This window comes from Muntiacus reevesi, chromosome 2 (genome assembly GCF_963930625.1).
Source record: "Muntiacus reevesi chromosome 2, mMunRee1.1, whole genome shotgun sequence".
Classification (NCBI taxonomy): domain Eukaryota; kingdom Metazoa; phylum Chordata; class Mammalia; order Artiodactyla; family Cervidae; genus Muntiacus; species Muntiacus reevesi.
The window spans coordinates 238,954,433-238,976,630 of record NC_089250.1 but is presented as its reverse complement, the minus strand read 5'-3'; the positions used below and the strand labels follow the sequence as shown (position 1 = coordinate 238,976,630).

At 42.0% G+C, this 22,198-nt stretch overlaps 1 protein-coding gene across 2 annotated transcripts in view; it reads left to right on the top strand.

Annotated features, from left to right (window-relative positions):
- Positions 1 to 21,661, top strand: part of CSNK2A2 (casein kinase 2 alpha 2) — a 35,496-nt gene extending 13,835 nt beyond the window's left edge. The window contains exons 5-12 of one of the 2 annotated variants that reach the window (XM_065925427.1): positions 7,724 to 7,783; positions 10,852 to 10,935; positions 11,741 to 11,851; positions 12,137 to 12,238; positions 13,078 to 13,178; positions 13,950 to 14,098; positions 15,511 to 15,604; positions 21,216 to 21,661. In XM_065925427.1, the coding sequence (XP_065781499.1) occupies positions 7,724 to 7,783; positions 10,852 to 10,935; positions 11,741 to 11,851; positions 12,137 to 12,238; positions 13,078 to 13,178; positions 13,950 to 14,098; positions 15,511 to 15,587 (684 nt within the window). In that variant the 3' untranslated portion in view covers positions 15,588 to 15,604; positions 21,216 to 21,661. Of the gene's footprint in view, positions 1 to 7,723; positions 7,784 to 10,851; positions 10,936 to 11,740; positions 11,852 to 12,136; positions 12,239 to 13,077; positions 13,179 to 13,949; positions 14,099 to 15,510; positions 17,166 to 21,215 lie in introns of those variants that run through there. The other variant, XM_065925428.1, reaches the window with a different exon arrangement.
- The last annotated feature ends 537 nt before the right edge of the window (positions 21,662 to 22,198 follow it).

Genomic DNA, 22,198 nt, shown 5'->3' with positions numbered 1-22,198 from the left:
GTGTATTTCTTCATTAACTGGCAGAGCAGTGCTTAGCTGGCAGAGTACTGTGCTGATGAATGTAACTGACACACTTTTGATATGAACAACTGAGGTTTATTATAATGTCTGTGAGTGGGAATGTGTGTGTGTTTCTGAAGAAACAGGCTTTAATGAAACCAAGCACTTTTGTAATGCAAAAGCCTAAAAGCTTGTCTTAATGGAACTTCATAGTGAAATGCCTTAGGTTTCAGTGTCTCTGCTTCCTTGATGAATTTTTACCAGTTATATAGCCACACATGTAAAAATTTTACTTCACCATTTTTGTGTTTCTCAAGTTGACAGCTGCTCTGTTGATTTAATGACATACAGAACATCAGTTTTGAATTCTAGAGAAATCTGACTTCATACAAAGGAAATGTTTTGATGACATATATTCTCTAGGAGCTTCCTTTAAAAGGATCATGGGAAATTGATGGTTTTTTGAGGCTTGCATATCTGAAAATACCTTTATTTTATCCTCCCAATTAATATTTTTGCCATGATAGAGAATTCTAGTTTGTAGTTAAGAATTGCCCCAGAATTTTGAAGGGATTGTTCCACTATTAGCCACTGAAGCCACTGGTTGTGATCTGCCTTTTTTTCCCCTTCCTCATGAAAGCTTTTAGTATTTTTTCTTTATTCTCAGTCTCTGAAATTTCACAGCGATGTGCTTTCACATGGGTTGCTTTCATCCTTTGTTCTGGGGACTTACTGGGCTTTTAAGTCTAGAAACTCATGTCCTTCCATTTTGGAAAAATATTTTTAATGTTCTTTTCTTCCCTTTCTTCTTTGTCCTCACTTTCTAGAACTCATTCAAATGTTAGACTTCTTATCTTGGAACTCTATTTTCTTCTCTGAATTTTTAAAAATAGTATTCTGTTCTTTTATGTTTTATGTAATATCTTCTATTTTCTCACTGAGAATGTCCCCCCCCCCCCCCCATTATGTTTTCTTCTTTGTGTCTTTTTCTGTTTTTCTTCCAAATTCCTTTTTTGGGGGTGTTTTAATTTTTTGTTTCTGTTACAGTTGTCTGAAATGTCACAGGTTTTGAATGCCTATTAATGAACTTTCTGAACACTGATTGTCAGCTCTTGTCTCGAGGATGCAAGCCTGGCTGCCAGCATCTCAGTTGAGGAAAGCTATAGGAAGTGCCTTGTGGACTTAAGACTTTGTTTCGCCTTTGCAATGTGGTGTGAAAACATTTTCCCACTTGCAGTTCAGTCTCTTTGGCCTTTTTCAGTGATACCTGGAGTCACCAATTCCTGAGCCTTTCTGTCATTTTTCAGTGTGAAGTGTTTGCTACTTACTGGGCCCCGTCTGCTGGCAGAATGTTGGCAGAATTCTCAGCTTTTTTGGTCTGCTCAGTCAACTGGACATCTGTTTTACAGCTTCAAAATTGGTTGTCTCTTCCATTCTGTTAGTATTGTGGGTGAATCCACCCCCTACCCCCGCCCCGCTTCTTTTACAGATATTTTTGTGGAACTTTGGGAAGAAGCGGAGGTAGGGATGGGTTGGTTCTACCAAGTTATTACTGGAGGTCCTTTTTGAATGTTCAAGCCATGCCATCGTAGTCAACTTAAAAGATCTTAAATATCAGGTAGCATATGTGTGTTTTGGAAGAGCAGACTGTAACAGGAAAATCACTTTCTTTTCTGGATAGTATAATTGGCCATAAGTGGGGAAATTGGTTGATTTTAATGTCTGTGTTCTTCAGACTTTTTGTTTTGTCCTGTGTCCATCTTATTAGGGAAGGTTGTTTTTATTTATTTTAGAGTCTTTCTGATTTTGCTATCAAGGTTATACCAACTTCATAAGTTAGATGAATTTTCCTTTCTGTTCTCTGAAAATTTACATAAAATGGGAATGATCTATGTGGTAGGTGTCTTTTGAGGTGGGGAGAAGAGACTTTGGACTACACTTTCCTTTTTAAAATGTACTCTTGGTTAAAGTTTTATTCCAGTTTTATATATCTTCTTAAATCTATTTAGATAATTATTTCTAAAGCTGTCTAAATTATATTCACATAAAGTTATTGATAGCATTCTCTTAGAACTTAAAATTTTAACCTGCCTGTAATTATGCCTTCCTTTACATTTGTAATATTATCTGTACCTTTGGTTTCTTTTTTCTCTTTTTTAAAAAACTTCAGATTGCTAGAGATCTCTTATTAATGCTTTCAAAGAATCAGCTTTTGGTTTGTTCAGATAGTTTTTGTTGGGTTGTTTATTTCATTGTTTCTACTCCTGTATGAATTATTTTCTTCCTTCTTTCTTATTTTCTTTTTTGCGTTTTCACTGTTTTTCCTGTTACCTTCTTGAGTTGAAGTCAGCTCGTTGGATTTGTTTCTGTCTTCCTTGACTGGTAGTAAGTGTGCTAAGTCTGTACAGCCCCAAGCACCATTTTGGCCGCATTCAGCGGTTACGTGACTCACGCCTATATATTTTTCAGACTACAAGTACAAATTCCAAACTTGTGGATTTGGAATTTTTCCCTCAAACCTTTTTCACTTTGAAAATCTACCGAAAATTGAGAACAGTAGCAGGTTAATACCCTTACATTACCCAAGTTACCAGTTCCTGCTTTGCCACATTTGTAGTTCTTTCTCCCCCTCCTCCACCCTCCCCTCTTTATCTTTTTGTTGAAATTATCTTGGAGTACAGTTGTAGACATCATGATACTGCACTCTCAGATATGCCAACCCTGGATCTAGGTAGGCCATTTTCCTACATAACCACAATACTGTTAGTACTCTTAAGAATTTTATATAATAATGCCATCTAATATACAGTATAGAGTTTATATTCAAAAGTTTCCCAGTAATTATTGTCCTGGAAATGTCCATCCAGGATCCACTTGGCTTTTTTGTTTGTTTTGATTTTTAAATGATTCTTGGGACTTCCCTGGTGGTTCAGTGGTTCACACTTCGAGCTTCCACTGCAGGGATGGCACGGGTTGGATACCTGGTTGGTAAACTAAGATCCCACATGCCCACATGGCATGACCTTCCCCCCACCCAACCCCCCAAAAAGATTCTTTTAATTGTTTCCTTATTGATTGCATTGTGTCCAGAAAACATGATCTCTATAATTTTGATGTTTGGGATTTGTTTGTGGTTACTTTGTGACTTTGGTACATGGTGGTTTTTTATATCAAGCTTGTTAATTTAGATCTTATTCAGATTTTCTATGGCTTTGCTGATTTTTTTCCCTTGATATTTTATTTTGTAGTAATGGTACTGGTTTGGTCAATTTCTCCTTAAAATCATTAGTTTTGATTCATATATGTCAAAATGATGATAAAAGATACATGGTGATATTTAGAATAAAAGACAAAACTTGAAAACAAGTGAATAGGAAAAGTCAGTTTCTCGAAGTTGGAATGAGTAGTTATAGAAAGCTCCCAAACTCAAAATTGTCTCAAGGAAGCTAAGGTACTGTTTTAAGGTAGAAAGAGTTTTTGTCGAGACAATGGGTCTCAGTTTTCCATGCCTTTGGAAAAAATGTAAATAAAAGTGAATATGCATTTTAAGTAAAATATACATCATTTGGGCATTTAGAAAATTTATAAGACATCTCAAATGGATTCCATCTGAAGATGGTAGACCCATATTAATCCATGGAAAATGTCATATCCCTCACATAAAATTAGGCCTTGACTACCTGATTAGCTTGAGGCCTTGTTAATGCTCTTAAGGTTTGAGGTGGAGATGGTGCATTCACAAACTAAAAGTTCCCTTAATTGGGGGAACAAAATTTACTTTTATTATAGATGACTGACATTTTGTTATTTCTCTGTAAGGCATTTTCAGGTAATTTGTAGTAACTTTGATGTGCTTGATTAATGATTTGTTCTGCTTCCTTAAATTTCTAAAAATGTTGCCCTTGGTTTCATTCTGGATTTGAGGATTGTGTGTGACCAGTGCCTCCGGCATTCGACACCTTTCACTTTCACACTCCCCTCACTTTTTCTTCTCCCTTCATGGGGACCACTGGTTTCTGGACGTAGACCAGGCTGTGTATGGCAGGGAATGTGCAGACTGTGTGTGTAAGGTGAGAGTTTGCTGTGTTGGTGGTCCCATGTCTGGTTGCAAACCCTCTTGAGTGAGAATTCCTCTTGAATGACGGCTGTCTGGAATGGAGGCTTGGAATCTGAAGCTGCACTGTGACCAGATCTCAAGAACTGTCTGTGTGTAGACAGCATGAGTGAGGCCCCCTTGTGGCCATTCCTTTCTGGGTGTTGGTTTTACACCCAGAGGGCACTGTGATTCTCTTAAGCAGATTTCATTTTTCCCATTCTTCTCGGACTTTCTGAGGTTGATTAAAAGTTCCAGGAAATTTCTACCTTGGGCCCTTTGAATAGTCCTGGTGTGTAACTGACTCCTAGGTCAATGCCAGTATGCCTGAGGCTTTGGAACCAAACTAGGATTGATGAATACTTTCTTCCTCAGCACCTTCTTAGACTTCCAGGAAGCGTAGGGTGGTTTTGTTTTTCAAGGTCACTTACTTTATGAAAATGTAAGTAAAACTAACTTCCTGTCAGTATTTGGCAGTTGGTTAGTTAATGTTCTCCACGTTAGCTAAGAAGAATGGAGGAGAAGTGTGGTTCTTGTGAAATTTCCCTTCCTAATTTGTCATGAAGCCTTAGTACTTGTGTTTCTTGAAGACGGTTTTAATTTTGTTCCATTGACTAGTGAGCATCATCAAAGACATATTTATTGACTGCCTTCTATGTGCAAGCACAGAAATGCCACACGTGGTGTGAGGTATATAAAACATGTCATTCTTCCATGCAGGGACTTAGAATATAGACAGAGTTGTACCTGGTTATCAAGCTTGTACCTTGACATGCTTGGTTGGGAGAGGGAAAGTTCAGAGGTCTTGAGTCACCAGATCAGTGACTGTCAGCAGCCATGGCACCCATTCGACCCCGTCACACATATGCTGTGTGCTGTGCAGGGGTGGCAGCATAGGACTTAGCATGTGGGCAAAGTGAAGAAGCCTCTGATTGTTCACAGCAAAGTGAGAAAGTATCTTGAGAATCTCAGGGTCACTGCCCGTACCCAAGTGTGGAATGTTAACTTGGGACACTGCTGCTGTCAGTGTCCTGTGAGCACCCAAGAGATCAGTGACCTGCCTGGGGATTCAGAGAAGGAGGAGACCGCTGTGGGCTCTGAGGAGCCCGGGTGGGATGGTCATGACTTCGCCAGTTAAGGTTGCAGGGCAGGCATTCTAGATTTTCCAGAGGGGAGAACAGAGGTGAAAAACACAGGTTTGTTTGATCAGAGTGGGGAACTCCTCAGGGCTTCGGTGGAGAAAGAGCTACAAAAGCTGGAGGAAGCCCAACTCTAGACTCCTGAGTCCTGTTACAGGTGTAGTTTGGTCTCCTTCCCAGAGCTGAAAAATGAGAGGGAATGTCAGTCTGTCACTCAGGACTTTGTGATGCGTTAGACCTAAACATTATAGTCAACAGGTGTTTGTTGTATCAGTATTGCAGTAAAAGTGATATTGGTTGGAGTAGCTGGAAATACTGTGTTGGCAGTCCAAGGACATTTGTTTTATGCCTTACGCCATTGCTTGATATGGATACCACATGATACAAAAGGAAAGCCTTCCATGCATGATAAAGATCCAAATAGCCTGCGTTTGTTTTCTAGAAACAGAATATTCTAACCCTCTGAGGATTATTAGAAAATGCTCTTTCCACTTGCATGGTCTGTTTATTGACTTGGGGTTCAACTTGGCACCATCTCTGGGTGTGATCTCCTTAACTCTCAGAGGAAGAGCTGATTTGGCACTCCAAGGAGATGGTATCCCTGGCCTGTGTACATACAGGCTGTTGGTCGGTGTGCTGCTGAGAAGCCTTTCTTGCTATGCAGACCTGGGGGAGAACAAAATGCCTGGGTGTTTTGTTACGAGTGAGTCTCTCCTGAGCAGAAGTAGCGGCATGTTCATGCCATTGGGCCTGAACGTGGTTCAGTCCCAAGCAGGCTCAGCCTCCAGTAGTGGAGCAGCTCCAAGGCACCACCAGTATACTGCAAAGGATGTTTTCGTTCTCTGTGGTGCTCTGAGTGAATCAGATACTCTTACTAAAGGAGGGAGAGTTACTTATAAAGGGAAATTTGAGAAAGACACTTAAGTCCTGGTGGTAGAAAACGTTAGGTTTAATTCTTGGCAAATTTGTTGTTTTTCCTAAAAAATTTTTTCAAACAGGTAATATGTTTACATGGATCTAAAATACTAATATATGGGCTTCCCAGGTGGCACTAGTGGTAAAGAACCCACCTGCCAATGCAAGAGACATGAGACGTGGGTTTGATCCCTGGGTTGGTAAGATCCCCTGGAGGAGGAAATGGCAACCCACTCCAGTATTCTTTCCTGGAGAATCCCATGGACAGAGAAGCCTTGTGGGCTATAGTCCATGGGGTCACAAAGAGTTGGACACAACTGAAGCAGCTTAGCAAAATATTAATATAAAGTGGTACACAGTGAATAGACATTCTTGCAGATACAAATACTCATATGTAGTTGTAGTTTCCCCCCCTTTTATACTGACACATTGTATATACACTGTTCTGTTCCCCTTGAAGAGAGTCCCTCCCTGGCTTGAGTCTTCCAATAGAGAAACAAAAGAGGTTCGATAGTGGTGTACTGATTCATTTTATAGAAGGTGTGGCTTGAACTGATGGGAAAAGAGATTTATTGTCTTTATTGTCAGTAAATATAAATATATTGGAATTTATTGTCTAAATAATAATACAGTTTCCAACAGGGGTTTGTGATGTTTGTGATATGTGATGATTTAAATGAACCTGGATATGCTAGATTCTTTTCTGTCTCTTAGAAATTGACATTTTAACAAACAAACAAAATTCTCAATCCAAAACAACTTTGGATTACCAATTACGAAAACTGTCATTTGTGTCATTTGTGTTAGGCCTGGAATCATTTTCAGAACACATATCCATCTATCACTCCCTCCTTTCCTTCTTTTTTCTTTTTTTTTTTTTTAACATCTCACCCTAACACTCCTCCCCCGTGCCCCAAACGTTTTGCATCTTTAGTTACCATCAGTTTTTGCCTATAAAGCGCTTTTTTCCCCAGCCTGGAATTGATTTTTGGAGGATTGGAGGGATTTTTTTTTCCTTTCTTTCTTTTTTTTTTTAGTTAAGTCTCTTGCCATCTCCAAATGCTATAGCAGTTCATTTTCCTGGTGTTTCATGAGCAGACTGTCTGTCTTGCCACCATTTTACCATGTGAACTGATGAAGTTTTTCAGGTTCTACTGTCCACTGGGAACTTGGTTCTCTAAAGTAAACTGGTGCTGCAGTGGGGCTTATTTGTTTGAAGTTCATTAAGAATATGAGGACAATTGGACAATTTAGACTTGACCTTTATGATAATGTAATTATGACTTGAAATCATGCAGCACTTACACAAGTTTTTAAAAGATCCAAGTTGGTGTAAATGGGCTTTTTTTTTTTTTTTAATGCCTTTGGAATTCCTTTCATTTTTTTTCTTCTGAAGACTGAAATGTTCAACCTTTGTCTTTAGTCTTTGCCTTCATTTGTTCCAAATCAGGTAGCAAGAGGTTCTGGGGTTCTTGAGTGACATAAGCACTAAGTTTACAGAGAATAATGACCAACTTCAGGATAGCAACAGGCAGTAAGGCTAAATTAACACTCTGTTTTCTGAAATCCATTTCAGCAACTGTACCAGATCCTGACAGACTTTGATATCCGGTTTTATATGTATGAACTACTTAAAGTAAGTAACAGTCATAAACAGTGACTTTTTTCAGGATTATTCATTAAAGGAGTTTTTTGAGAGGACATAACAGAACTCAAGAAGAATATATCTTGACACCCAGAGGATTTAATGGGTTTGAGGTAGGGGTGGGTGGGTAACTTATTGAGGCCTTCGTTGTGGGATCTTTACATAGAAACTTTCCAGTAGACCTGAGAAAAATGGCCAGGTAAGGGCTACTGGGGACATTATACTAGAGGTTAGAATCTCATTCTTCATAACTCTTGTTGGTTCTTGGTTTTTAATTGTTTTGTTTTTGCTGTTTAATTAATGCTTATTAGTTTTCATTACTTATCAAGTCACCCCAAACTTAGTGACTTTTAGAAAATAGTTTATTATTTGCCATAATTCACTGGATTGGATGTGTGGGTCTTTTGATCTGGGGCAAGAAGGTCCAGACTGGGCTGGCAGCTGGCATGGCTTAAGGTCTCATCCTCCAGAAAGTTGCTCTGGGCTACTTCCCATGGTGGTCTCATCAAGTCCCCACAACAAGAGAGGGCAAACCTTGATATATGTAAGCCCTTCTCAAGCCTCAACTTTTGTTAGGTTTGCTAATGCCCTATTGGCCAAAGTAAGGCACGTGGCCAGACCTGGATTCAAAGGGTGAAGTAGTAGATGCCACTCTTTCATGGGCAGAGCGTTAAGTTATATCATGTAAGGGCATGCATATAAGGATGGTGGACATTTTACAGCCATCCTCTTCTTGCCATTTCTCATAGTCCCTTTCTTATATGGGACAACTTATCCTGTAACCTATGTGTTTAGCCCTGGCTGATTAACCTGGACATGCAAGGAGAGGCAATGAGTAGGTTTTCTAGGAGACCTACTAATCCCAGGACTGAAATTTTCAGGTGTTACTGATTGACAAAGCAATGATATTTTTTAGTTTGTCTAGGTAAAAACTTAAGTAAAGAATTCTAAAAAGGTTTGTAAAATGGAGTAGACTAATGTTTTTTTAGGGTCAGGGGTCACTAAGAATCTAATGAAAACTATGAGCCACCCCCATGCATGTAAAATAACATTATATAAAGTTTTAGGATGGAATGCATGGATCTCAATTTAAGAACCTCTGGAAGAATGTAGAGGTGTCCTTAGATTAGTTCACAGCATTCCAATAACAGTGATAATACACGTCTTTGCAGGCTGGTCATTTCAGTGACCCCCCAGTGCCTGATGTCCTCTCTGCCTTCTGGAGGCAGCAGCTACACGGTGGGGGTCATACTTTCTGCTAATAAGGCAGAGAATCCCAGATGAAATTTGCAAAACATCTTTCATGCCTAATGGTCAGAAACTATCAGGTTTTTAAATTGAAATAATTCCCTCAAGGAATTTAAGAGCAGTCAGTACCTCCACAGGGAAGCCAAATAGTGAACTTGGTGAAAGAATTCATCCCCTTACTGTATTTGTTCAGCTGTTGCTTTCTTCAGGTATTTTTCACACCTTAGGTATTGTGGTCCTAATTAATTTATTCCTTTGGGCAAAGACTGGGCAAAATTACAGGATCAGCACTTGCTAAGTTTTCTCAAAGACGGGGAAAATAGGGATAGGGAAGAAGTGTAGAAAATGTTGAAGGAGCTGAGGTCGAGGGCTACAGAGTGATTGCTTGGTGACTCACTCAGGCTTCCTGTCAGAGCGCCTGGTTCAGGTTTAGGGAGTGTGTCCTCAGGAGCCCTGGTTCCCTACAGCACTGCCCCAGGGCCAATGTGGAATCTTGCTGCCACTGTTGATATAAAACAAGACAGAAAATTGAAGTATTCAATTTAATTGGTACTTAAATTGAAGTACTATATAGGACAGTGCAGTTACAGAAGATTTCTCTCCTTGCATAGATTATATTCTAACCTTTTCCACCATAGTTTGGTTTCACCTATTCTTGACCTTCATGTGAAGAGCATCATATACTGTATACTCTCTTGTGTCTGGGAAAAGCAAATTTGCATATTCCTGGAATGCTGCTTGTATGGATCATATTCTGGCTTATATATTCCTAGTACAGTGCCCTTGCTGCTCCAATCCCAGTGGTCCTCAGTCAGGTTCACTTTGTCCCTCAGGACGTTTGGCAATGTCTGGAGCCATTTTTGGTTCTCAAAATTGTGGGGAGAAGCCAGGGATTCAGCAAAGCAACACGAATAAACCTTAGAAACACTGTGCTGCATAAGAGAAGATAAAGTACTTACATTGTATTACTTCATTTTATGAAGATCCAGAAAAGGCAAGCCTAGCAACAGGTGGTAGAGCAGCAGTTGGGAGGAGAGGGGAGGAAAGGAGTAGGTAGACAGGATTGGAGGCTTAAGGGAGTTCTTGGGATGATGAAAAAGCTCTAAAACTGCGTTGTGGTCATAGTGGCACGACTTGAGGAATTTACTAAAAAACCATTGACTTGTACATTTAAAAACTTAGCTCCATATCAATGATCTTATAGGAAGCAGTTTTCTCCCTTAGGGTCATAATCATAATTTGTAAAGACCAACTGGCTCAGGGATTGTTTTTAAGGACAATACTATTAGAAGACATGTTAATCTAGAAAATTCATGGGACACTTACTTGAAAGACTAGCCGTGTTGCAGATAAGATTGGGATGTCATTCTTCATGTTCATGTGGATCCTTCATGTGTTGTTTGAACTCTTATGAGAAGTGACTCCAGTGTGGTTCCTCAATCTGGTTTTAAACACATCAAATTGAGCCAACATATGATCTCTAAATCCAGGTGGCTGGTCTATTGCTACCAGCGCCAAGTAGGAGAGGAGTGCCTGAATAAGTGTTACTATATCACCCCCCTTTTAAAGAGACTTTTATAAGAGCCCTTGGTGTCCTCCCCACAGCCCCCTTTCCGCCAGCGGCTAGCGTAGTGTGCCCAGAGAGCAAGGGTGCCTTCTGAGGCGTGTGTTTTCTCTTTTACTACAGACAGTAAGACTACCTTTTGGGAGACTGTGTTCAAATCAAGCTGTCACAGTGAGAATGTACTTGCATTGGGGGCACGGGTGGTTGGGGGTTTGCTTACTTTTCTCTGTGCTTTCTTATCTAATAGGCTCTGGATTACTGCCACAGCAAGGGAATCATGCACAGGGATGTGAAACCTCACAATGTCATGATAGATCACCAGCAGAAAAAGGTACCATTACAGCCAGGCAGCAACAAGCCTTTCATTGGAAGGCTCAGGGCCGACCCGAACTCTGGCCAGGACCTAGGTGGTTTCTAAAGACCCATGCTGTTTCCTTTGGCAGACTTACGATACTGTTATTTCTCCAGTCTCCACTGTTAGTTTCTACTTCACATAAGCGTAGCACACAAGGAAAGTAGACAGCTGGCCGTGACTGTCGTCGCTTGTTTACTATGGTCATGGTTTTCCTAGAGGGCCTCAGAAAGAAACTACAGCTGGTGATTTTTACTTCCTTTCTTAATGACCGTCAGACCAATCTGTCTGACCTTAAAAGTACACATGGGTCCCTCCTGTTTTTGAAACTCAGTTCTGATTGTCCCTGACTGGTGAGTAAATGAATCAACTAGTGTTAGATTAGTGAAGAGCTAGAGCAGTGCTTCACTCCTGGAGTGGGGCACACGTCCCCAACCCTTTCTGTTACGACTAGAGCTTGTAATGGAAACTGTGAGTAATGAGGGATGTGTTAACATATGCAGCTGGTTATGGGGGCAGAAGACAAGCTTAAGCTTTATTGATCTAGAGAGATGATAAGCCAGGATAATTTAAATGTTAAGGAAAAACAATTAAGATTCCAACCAAGTGCTCCGCTCTAGAAATGACCTCTTAGCAGTTCCCAGAAAGTACATGTGCCTTTTTAGCCAGTGCACTTGATAACATTTTTCATGTGACCAAAGATTATCTAATGGGATGTGGCCTTGTAAGACAGAGGCATCTGAAGACACTCCTTTCACATGTTTTATTTCTGTCGTATTTATAGCTGCGACTGATAGACTGGGGTCTGGCGGAATTCTATCATCCCGCCCAGGAGTACAATGTCCGAGTGGCCTCCAGGTACTTCAAGGGACCAGAGCTCCTTGTGGACTATCAGGTAAAGTTGTTAATGAGGCACCGCTGAGTTCTTTTTACTTTTGCTTAGGGCTTTTCCTGGTTTTTTCTTTTTCCTGGTTTTTTTTATAGTCAGTTTGGTTACATTAAAAATCCAGTCTATATTCTACCCCAAAATGATAAAATGATAATGATGGATTTGTCTCAGCTATTTTTTTTTGGCTTGAATTTTAAATTATCTACAGAGGTCAACTGAAGATTAGAAACTCAGGTCAGAAAAATGACATTTGTAACCCCCTTCACTGACAGGTTGTCTTTATTTCCACAGATGTATGATTATAGCTTGGATATGTGGAGTTTGGGCTGTATGTTAGCAAGCATGATCTTTCGAAAGGAGCCCTTCTTTCATGGACAGGATAACTATGACCAGGTAAGCAAACACCATCTGACTCCCATCCATTTGGGGGCAGATGCCAAGAAAATAGCATCTTGATAGGAATGCTGTTATTGAGCCCCTAAATGCCACTCAGTCTAAGCTTTTCTCCAGGGTAAAGAATTTCACAGAATCTTATCTATGGTCCCAAAGATAGAGACAGACAGTGCTGTGTTATGTCCAACTTCCAAGTTGAGTCTATGAAAAAGCTAAGTACCTCCTTGTACAAGATTCTAGTCGTTCGGTTTTGTTTTTTGTTTGTTTTTAGGCTGTGCTGGCTCGTCATTGCTGCACGTAGCCTTTCTCTGGTTGCAGAGAGTGGAGGCTACTCTGTCAGTTTGGTGCGCAGGCTTCTCATTGTGGTGGCTTCTCTTGTTGCAGAGCACAGCTCTAGGGCATGTGGGCTTCCGTGGTTGCAGTTCCCAGGCTCTAGAGCATAGGCTCAGTAGTTGTGGCTCATGGGCTTAGTTGCTGCATGGCGTGTGGGATATTCAGGGACCAGGGGTCGAACTCATATTCCTTGCACTGGCAGGCAGGTTCTCAACCACTGGACCACCAGGGAAACCCATAGGTATTAGGTTTTATGTCCCCATAATCATCAGTTTCTAAAAGATGATTGTCATAAGTTGTGTTATCCTTTTAAAGGCATTTTGAAAATGTGCGTTCATGTGAACTTCATATCTGTGAGTCTGCTGCCTGTCTGCCCTGGGCTCAGATGTGTATCTGTTCCCCGGAAGTGTAGTGATGTGGAAGCCTCTAATGCCTGGTCCAGCATCCCCGCAGGCTCGCCATGAGTTCTGTGCTCAGTGACTTGGTCAGTTTGTTCTGTGTTTCAGCTCGTTCGCATTGCCAAGGTTCTGGGTACAGATGAGCTGTATGGGTATCTGAAGAAGTATCACATAGACCTAGATCCGCACTTCAACGATATTCTGGGACAGTAAGTAAGAGAGAGAGAAAGAGGCTCTGAATTTATCCCATTTCAGAAGTGAAAAGGTTAGCCGAAATAGCTTTCTGAAGCTCTTTCCCCTTTCTAATTATATCAGAATTGAGATATTCTTTTTTTTCCCCATATATATTTTAACTTGAGCTATTTTAGCATTGTTTACATTTGTCTTCTAATCATTTTACTTCTCTAAGAGATAACCTGTTAATAGAAAATGGAAGACAAAAATCATGCCACAGGAAAGAACTTTCTGGAATAGCGTATGCTTATTTTAATGCAAAATCTTAGAATGCTGTGATTCTTCTTTGAATAAGAGAGTTATAGTTTCTTCTTATTCTGTATAATGGATTTTCTGTAAGAGCAAATTTTAAAGCATATTTTCAGATATAGTACAATGGTGTTGAGAAATAAATGTTGTGTTGACAATTTTCAGAGAGTAATTTTATGGAACCTCCATGTTTCTGCAGCCAGCTCTCTAAATATATCTGCTAAACAATAAAGATTACTCACATGCCTCACCCAGAATTGACTCAAAGCCTGAGGCATAAAACATTACATTACATTTTAATTAATTATGTATCCATCTCGGAGTACTGTTTTGTTTGAGGGTGCTGGTGGGTAGGGGTGTGACAAGTGGTACCAACAACAGTGAGGTTTAACCAGCTTGTAATCGGTGCAGTGCTCTAAGACTTTGCTGGCTTTAGCCCTAATAAGGATTTTTGTGGAATTTAATCTCCAAATACTAATCTTTACTTTTCTTCTCAGACATTCACGGAAACGCTGGGAAAATTTTATCCATAGTGAGAACAGACACCTCGTCAGCCCTGAGGCCCTAGATCTTCTGGACAAACTTCTGCGATATGACCATCAACAGAGACTGACTGCCAAAGAGGCCATGGAGCACCCATACTTCTGTGAGTCTCTGGGGGCCTGGTTTGTCAAAGGGGAATTCTTCCACCTTCTATCTTTGAGGCCAGACAAGAGAATTCTGGAAATTTGGGTGGATTGTCCTTGGGATTTGGCCCCATTAGTTTTAGGCTCTTGAAATAACTCTGCAGATCTGTTTCTTGATGCTCCAGGTGTTTGCTTGTTCATTGCTATAGTTCCCCTGAGTCAGTCTGTTGGACCATTGCCTGTGACCCCCACGTTGATAGATCACAAGTATCTAAAATTTAGTTTTCAAATAAATTTGTGTGGAAACCTAATCAAAGATTTTTTTCCCTCCAAAAAAACAAGTGATTTGTTGAAAATAATAAGGTGGTCATAGCGTATTTTTAAAGAAGGAAGTTAGTTAAATAAATACAAGGAATTTGAGGAAAGGATAGCAAGTGTGAAAAGACCTCCCTCAGATCCTATCTGTATTACTGACTTCTTAGGTCTCACTTTGAAGTATGTGTGTATATTCAGTTTATGTGACTGCTTATTTATCTGCAGACTTGTGGTTCTCCCTCTGGTAAAGTATGTCCCAGACTTTCTTAGAGACAGTGTGAGGTCATTTAGTCCAGTCACAGAGAAGACTTGAGCATAAGGGAGGTTAAGTGACCTGTCTTAGTTTTCTCTCTGAAGCAAGATTAGACCTTTCAGACTGTCTCTTGCTTGACCAGTATGCTATCTTTCCTTGATATCTTTCCTCCTCCTTTCTTCCCCCCTCTGGAGATGAAGTAAATCTTGCCCAAAGAATTCATGCTCTCTGGTTGTGAGCCTGCTTGCCCATGAACTGTAGTCGAAAGCAGATTTTAAAAAATCTTACCCTTCATTCTTCAAGTGCAACTGGATGTCATCTCTCCAGCTTCCATCACAGAAAGCTACTTTTACCCTCTGAGTTTGATTGGATTAAGAACACTGATGTTTATATTATACAAATCATGATTTGTCTGCTTTTCCAAATACATGGTATACTTCAAAAAATTTTTTATTGCTTAAAATACATAGATCTTCTAATGGTTCCTTTTATTCACCCTTTTCATCCTCTGAAGTGTTTATCACACATACTTTGAAGAGATTAGGAGTTGGATATGTCATTAGTATTCATGGAAAATAAGACATAAGAAAACCAGTAGAAATTTTGAACTGTGGACAGTGGGTGTTTCTGTGCCTCTCTTTCCCCTAAATCTCAGCAGTTGCACTTGTACTCTGCAGAGGTATGAGCTGACTATGAGAGCGTTTCCCAGTCATTTCTCAGCATTTGTAATTTTTGTTGCCCTCTCAACCCTGGCTTCCTGTGTTTCTGTCTCACTGAGGAAGGTTGGGTCTGTCATGGTGTCTGCCCCCAGCCCCTAACCCGGCTGGCCCTACCTCTGCTGAGCGTCCTCCTGTTTTCTTGCAGACCCCGTGGTGAAGGAGCAGTCCCAGCCTTGTGCAGATAACGCTGTACTTTCCAGTGGTCTCACGGCGGCCCGATGAAGACTGGAAAGCGACGGGTAATGCGGCATTGATGCTTGCCAATAAAACCAACCAACCAAACACAAACCTTGAAGGAAAACTACAGTGTGATAAAAAGAAATTCTAGCCATTCCTTCTAAACGCAAAGAAGAGTAAAGACCTAAAAGTCTGTCAAAAAGAAACTCCCCAGCACTAGTCTACAGGGAGCTGCCATTGGGCAGCCTGACGATGCACATAGTTGAGAATCTGAGGGGGACTCTCCCTTTGGAATGCATGGGAGATGAGAGACTCGGAGTTGTTGTACATTTCCTTTATTTAACAGGAGACCACTGTTGAATTAACCTGTTGAAGTCAACAAGCTCTGAATATCTGACTTCCTATCTATTCCACTGCGGTCTGGGTTTCCTTTGGTGAGATTCAGGCTCAAGTTTTAGCAAAATGTCAGCAGTCTGAACTGACACACCAGCCTCATTTATGAAAAGGAGATACTAAAATAGTGACAGTATTTTTTTTTCTAAACTCTTTTACAGATTCATGTTTTATGTATTTTTTCTTTTTTTTTTTTTTTAACGACATGCGCTCTCTGGGAAATGTACCTCATCCCTGCCGTTTTCTTCTAAGTGTATTCATTTGGGAGCAAACTGCAGTCACTCTCACCAGAGTCCCATTTGATGTCAGGAGGCATCACTTTAAACCTTGTGATGCCTTGGACAGGTCCATCTGTTCCATCAAAAGTTGAATGCTAAGTTGCATAACTTGGAGCTTACTGTAACCTTCGTTGATTTGCCTAACCTTAAAATCTTGTTGCTATTTTTTTCATGTAGCTTTTTTTCTTTTTCCAGTCTTTTAAGGAAAACTTCATTTCCCAGCATATCCCTGTATGTGCACCTATTTTAATGCACATCTCTGAAACAAAGACTTTTTGTTCACAACCGTGACTAAAGCTGGAAAGTCAGTCTTCAGGGAGGGAGGATAAAAACATCCTGTTAGAATTTATTCAGGAAAGACAAATTGGGTGGCGGGAGAGGGAAAGTCCTCCTTTCCTACCCTTTACCCCTTTTTATCCCCATGAGAAACAGTTTGCCTCTATAATCAGGGTAATCTGCATTTTTGAGCTCTGATAGGTATACATGAATGTGTTGGCAAAGAAGAGTCTTTCTCACGTGCAGAGCCTGGCGTTATGTGGGCAGGGCCGCCCATAACCCAAGTGACCAGAGAGAGTAACATACAAGGGACTTGGGGAAGGTAGTGGAGCTGCTGGGACAAGTGTCAAAGATTGGGATCCATTGTGCTAGCCTTCATGTTAAGCAGAGTAAGCTGTATTTTGTTTAAGAAGATTTAAAAAATGGGGGCTGATGTCACTCTGGGGACCTGTCATCAACATGGTTTGCACGCAGCCCCCTGACCCCAGCTGCAGAGCCATGCCACAGCTGTGGGGACCTTTCCCACTGGGCTAGAGCTCAAGGTGTCTACCACCACATCACACTTTAGGGTTTCTTTATTAACTATTTAATAATGCCATACATTTTTATAAGGTTAGATTGTTTGAAAGTATCTGTTTACATTCCATATTCCAATAAAATTGTATTGGTATTGGTAGCAGGTCCTATCTCTAAATGTAGATTCTATTTTTGTCATTTGGTCAGTGGGAACTTAAAATACAAATAAAACAAGGTCCCAAAGCCAGGAAATGCATTCAGTTAAGGTTCTCATACCAGGGCTTCCCACCTTCATTGCACGTCCTGTATATTAATGTATACGTGTGTTCTACCTGGAAATCAGAAGCAAGACAGCACTTCTTGGCTGAACCTATAGTGATACGGTAGGCAGCAAAACTCAAGTGTTTCTGACTGTCAGACACCTTCTGACATGCCCTTCTAGGCAACACCGAACTGTTGGTTATTATTTATTAGGGAGATGTGCCACTGTGTGTCTTTCCTGCCCTACCCATCTCCTCTTTTGTCACCCATTCCCTTCCCCCACCCTTCTTTTTTTTCTTCAAGTCACCTGTCTGGACCAGGCAGGGAGAGCCTGCTGGAGAGTCTTGATGAAGTAGTAACCCTGCTTCTCTCTCTTGAGTCCCCCAGAGGCAATAAAAGCATCTGGAGCAGGGTCAGGCGACCGACTTCTGCCTCTCTCTCCTCTGGTCATGATGTGGTATGTGCAAACACAGCTCACCTGCCTGTCCTCGGGTTCTATGGCTGCAGCTTGGCAAAGGAGTAATTTTTCCATTTTATGCATACAGTTTACTTTTCGCCACCGCTACTTTTTACCTCTGTTCATGCCTTAGACATAAAGCATAACTGAGTTTAAAATGCGCACTCCTTTCCAAGGCGGTCTTGACACCCAACTTGTGGCTGGCTGACTATGACTGGTTCTTTCCCAAACTGAACTGAGTCTAGTCTAGACCTTTCCTCTTTTCCTAGCTCCAAAACCATTTTGTGTGCAGATGGACCTAGTTCCCCTGAGATTTTAGAGTCTTTTCCTGGATTAGGAAGCAGTCTTGGAAAATTCAAAAGACGGATGAGAGAGTGTGTGTGTGAGTCTAGTCTTATATCTAGACAAAGCTATGGTAGATTCACCCACCCAGTATCCTTTCCGGTTAGCATATTATTTCTTAAATTCATCTCAGTAATTTTCATTAGACATTTTGTTTGCTTCATTACCTTATAACAGGTTCAAAGTGCCTAAGATAAGGATTTACTGTTTCCTAAAGAAAAGCAAAAATAATGTGGGGAACAGGGTAGTGTTACACTGTCATCTCAGGTACTGCCTATGTTCAAGAACATAGACCTGGCGTGGCGAGAACAGAAGGTTCCTGTGCCAAATACGGATGGGTGTATCAGAGGCTGTTGGCCACAAGTGGGTCTGACTGCAAGGTTTTGCTTCAGCTGAGAAACCCCATGGTGAGAGCAGAACTGATGAAGTGCTGAGATTTTCATCAGGTTTGCTTGCAGTTCACTCTCCCCAGGACCCTATCAGTTGGCCCACACCTATCCTGTTCTAGCCAGTGGTGGGTGACTGGGCAGGAGAAGTATACAAGGAGTGTATAATGCAGACCACGCATTCCCAGTTCTTCTTAGCACTCAGAGGGGTGTCTGTGCCAGTTCCATGAGGCGTGCAAACATTGGTCCTTCTGCTGGGTCCCCTCACAGGCATTTTCCAGCATACCAGTGCTCGTGAGGCTCAAAGCATGTGTATTCCCTTGCAGAGAAGGAAGGTACTCTCCATCTGATTGATTGGAGGAGACAGAAGAGTTTGTAATCCTTGGGGCAGGGAGAGAGGACAGGAGAGGGGATTGTTTAAAGAAGACAGGGAATCAGTTTAAAAATAAAAAACAAAAACGGTGCAAAGGTAGATCTTGAGAGGAACATGACTTTTGAGGGGTGAAAGCAGGGCGGGCACAGAGTTCAAGTTCTGGAACACGCCCTGAGATGGGCACTCCCCATGCGTCGGTTCCAGCGGGACCGCACGGTGGTGCTCTCGAGGCAGGCGCTGAGTCCCAGAGAGAGCCCGCGGCCGTGGGCTCAGCCCGCGCCTACTCAGGGAAATGACTTAGCTTCTCCCAGGTGCTGCTGTGATGAGGATGGAAGCAAAATCATTTTGGGACACAAACAATTGGAAGAATTTTTATATATGCATTGAAATGGATCTGAGAGAGCCCCGTCGACAGTCTCCTTTAATGCCAGTTCAGATTAATGATTCATCTAGGAACCTGTGTTACTGCGCAGGCATACACAGGAGAAAGCAACCTGCCCTCCTGCACATGAATAGGAGTGGACAGTAACTGATCAGCGTCGAGGCCATTGAGATGTAAACCCCAAAGCAAAAGCAGGGTCCATATTGAGCAGACAAGAAACCAAAATTTGTCAGTGAGCTTAATAAATCTAAGACTGAGTGACATCTTGCCATTAAAAAGTAACCCCAGGGTGGGGGTGAGGGGAGGGTAGGTGGCGAGGAAACATCTGGCTCAAAACCAGTAATAAATGCTTTGGAGCTATATGGATGTGTCAATGGAAATAACCCCAACCAGGTATTAATAGAGGCTGGGGGAAGCGATGGAATGGGATTATACAGGTGATGCATACTTTTATGTAGAGACTCAACAATGTGCTGCAAATGTGATACTTAATCCTGAACTGCATGTATTGGGGATTGTTTTTTCTTTTTTTTTTAAGTTCACTGAATCAATAAATTAACAGTTTTTCACTTGCTGGCTTTTCTTGCTGTAAATGGTGACTAAGAGGTTGGAACAGAAATCTTGACACCCAGTGGAAAGCTTGAATAAACCTTCCAGAACCACGGAGCCGGCTGTCTCTTTCTGTTTGCAGAAGAGCAACACTGCCTGGGTTGTGATCCTTTACTAAAGAGTACTTTAGTACACGGTTGACTACCACTTTGTATCACTAGATGACTGATGTATAATTTCTATGCTGCTGCCCTTTAGAGGAAAGAAAAACGTCATGTGAAATCCTGTTTTCGTAAATAAAAATGTTGACAATCACCAGCCTTGCCAAGTGGGACACAAGCCACTGCCATACGAGGACCTTAAACTTGTATTTCCTGTCTCTTGGGGGAGAGGAGGCATAAACCTGGAATTGAGAAGATGTGTGGGGGGGAGGTTGCACTTAATCACCTAGGTGTGAAGACTCCTTTAGCAGAAGTGGTGGAACTAAGGTGGTACGGGGACAGTCCTATTTCTTGGTACTTGCTCCTGAATTCAGGTACAGCTCAGAACCTGCTGCTTGGGGTTGACTGTTTCCCTGTACAACTGTAACCTTTGTGGCAGTTTTCTGCATTTATGTAAGAAAACCTCTCCCCAGCCCCATTCCTTGCAACGTAGGCGGGCATGTGCTGTTGTGTGGCCAATGGAGTCTTTTGTTAGTGCCCTTGTTCTCACTGCTCCCTTGGTGGAATTGGACACTTGAAAATCATTTGCTGAAGAGTCATTTCTTTCTTAGCCTTATACACCAAGCAGCCTTTCTCAAACACTAAGCAGGTGAACCCTTCCTGTATCCAAAGAAAGTGGGTCATGAGATGATTCTGTATGACAACTTCCTAGGGGCACTGTCCCTTCCCTTACTGCTGTGGTACCATTCTGAGATGCTGCTTCTAGAATTCCACTGGCATCTCAACCACCCACTCTGCTGTGCTGGACATGGCAAGAGGAACAAAGTTTTCAGGCCATGCCAGACGGCGACTTCCAGGGGAGAGTTAAAAATACTTGAGCTGCTGTTTTGCTCTTTATTCATCTGGGGCCTTTCCCTGTGTAAATAGTCATCTGATTCTTGGTCCAAAGACATCCTGAGTAAACCAGGTCAGATCTAATGACTCTGGAGCTGGGCTATTGAACTTCTAGTTCGGACTCGCCCAAGATGGTCAAGAGTGATGCTTTTAGGTGAGCATCCTGGACCTGAGAGCAGCGGAGGGGCCAAGACTGCCTCTGTAAGTGGTGATGGGAAAGGGTACTATTTGAAACCTGAAACCAGTCAGTCCTTACCTGGTTTTCCACGTAGTGCCATGTGCAAGTCAGGCTTGTAGACTATTTCCAGCGCTCCCCAGAAGGGAGCCACTCGCCCGTGGAGGCCTCTCTTCACTCCCAGTCAGATTGATTAATGTCGTCTTTCCCCTCCTCCCGTCTCTCCCCAGGTCTGTTGCTGTTCCTCCCACTTTTCCATAAGCAGAACAAGAACCAAATCAAACGTCTTAACGTGTGTAGAGAGATCACGTTCCGTGAGCAGACACAAAACGGTGGCGGGTTTGGCGAGCACGAACTAGACCAACCGAAGGGCAGCCCACCACCGTATATCAAACCTCACTTCCGAATGTAAAAGGTTCTCACACCTTTGGCTTCCTGTTGACTTCCTCCCAACCCAGAAAGCATGGGAAATGTGAAGGGTATGCGAAATGGTTGTTGGTTACTGTTGCTCCCCCGTGCCCCTGGTTCGTCCCGTGGCCACCTGTTTTTCCAGCAAACCACGTTAACCAGCCAACCACAGACTCCAGTGGGGGCACGGGGCGTATATGGCATGACGGGCGGTTACATATTATAATTTTAAGAGTATATATTATTGAATAAAAGGTTTTAAAAGAAACGTATGATGAGTTTTCAGTGTGGAAAGGGCCATTAAATGAGACCCCATGGCCACAGAGGAACAGAGCTAGAGAGAAGAGCATTTGAGCCAGGTTCTAGCCAGAGGGAGGAGGGCAGTTTGCAGGACAGAGATGAGAAGTGGAAGAGGTATGTGAATCCGTCTTGGTGAATGGGGCACCGCAGGTGATCCCAGCAAGACTTGGCGAGCCAGGCAAGCGGGCCTTGCCTTGAATGCATTTATCTCCCTGGACGGCTCCTTCCAAAGCAGGTGAGTCACCCAGCCATTCAGGTGGCAGGTAAACAGTATCTCTCATGAACTCAGGAAGCTGCCTTAATCCCTGCTTTGCTTTCCACTGCGCATGTTTCAGTATTCCATTCCATCCCCAAATCCTGTCCACCCTGGCCCCCTACTTCAGAAAAAGCATCCGACCTCAGAGGCTGGTTCAGTTTGTTGACCCAAGGTGGGGAAGGGGTCAGATCTTGGGTTCACAGCATCCTGGGAGAAGAACCAGCCCGTCAAAGGTGAAAGAAAATGGAA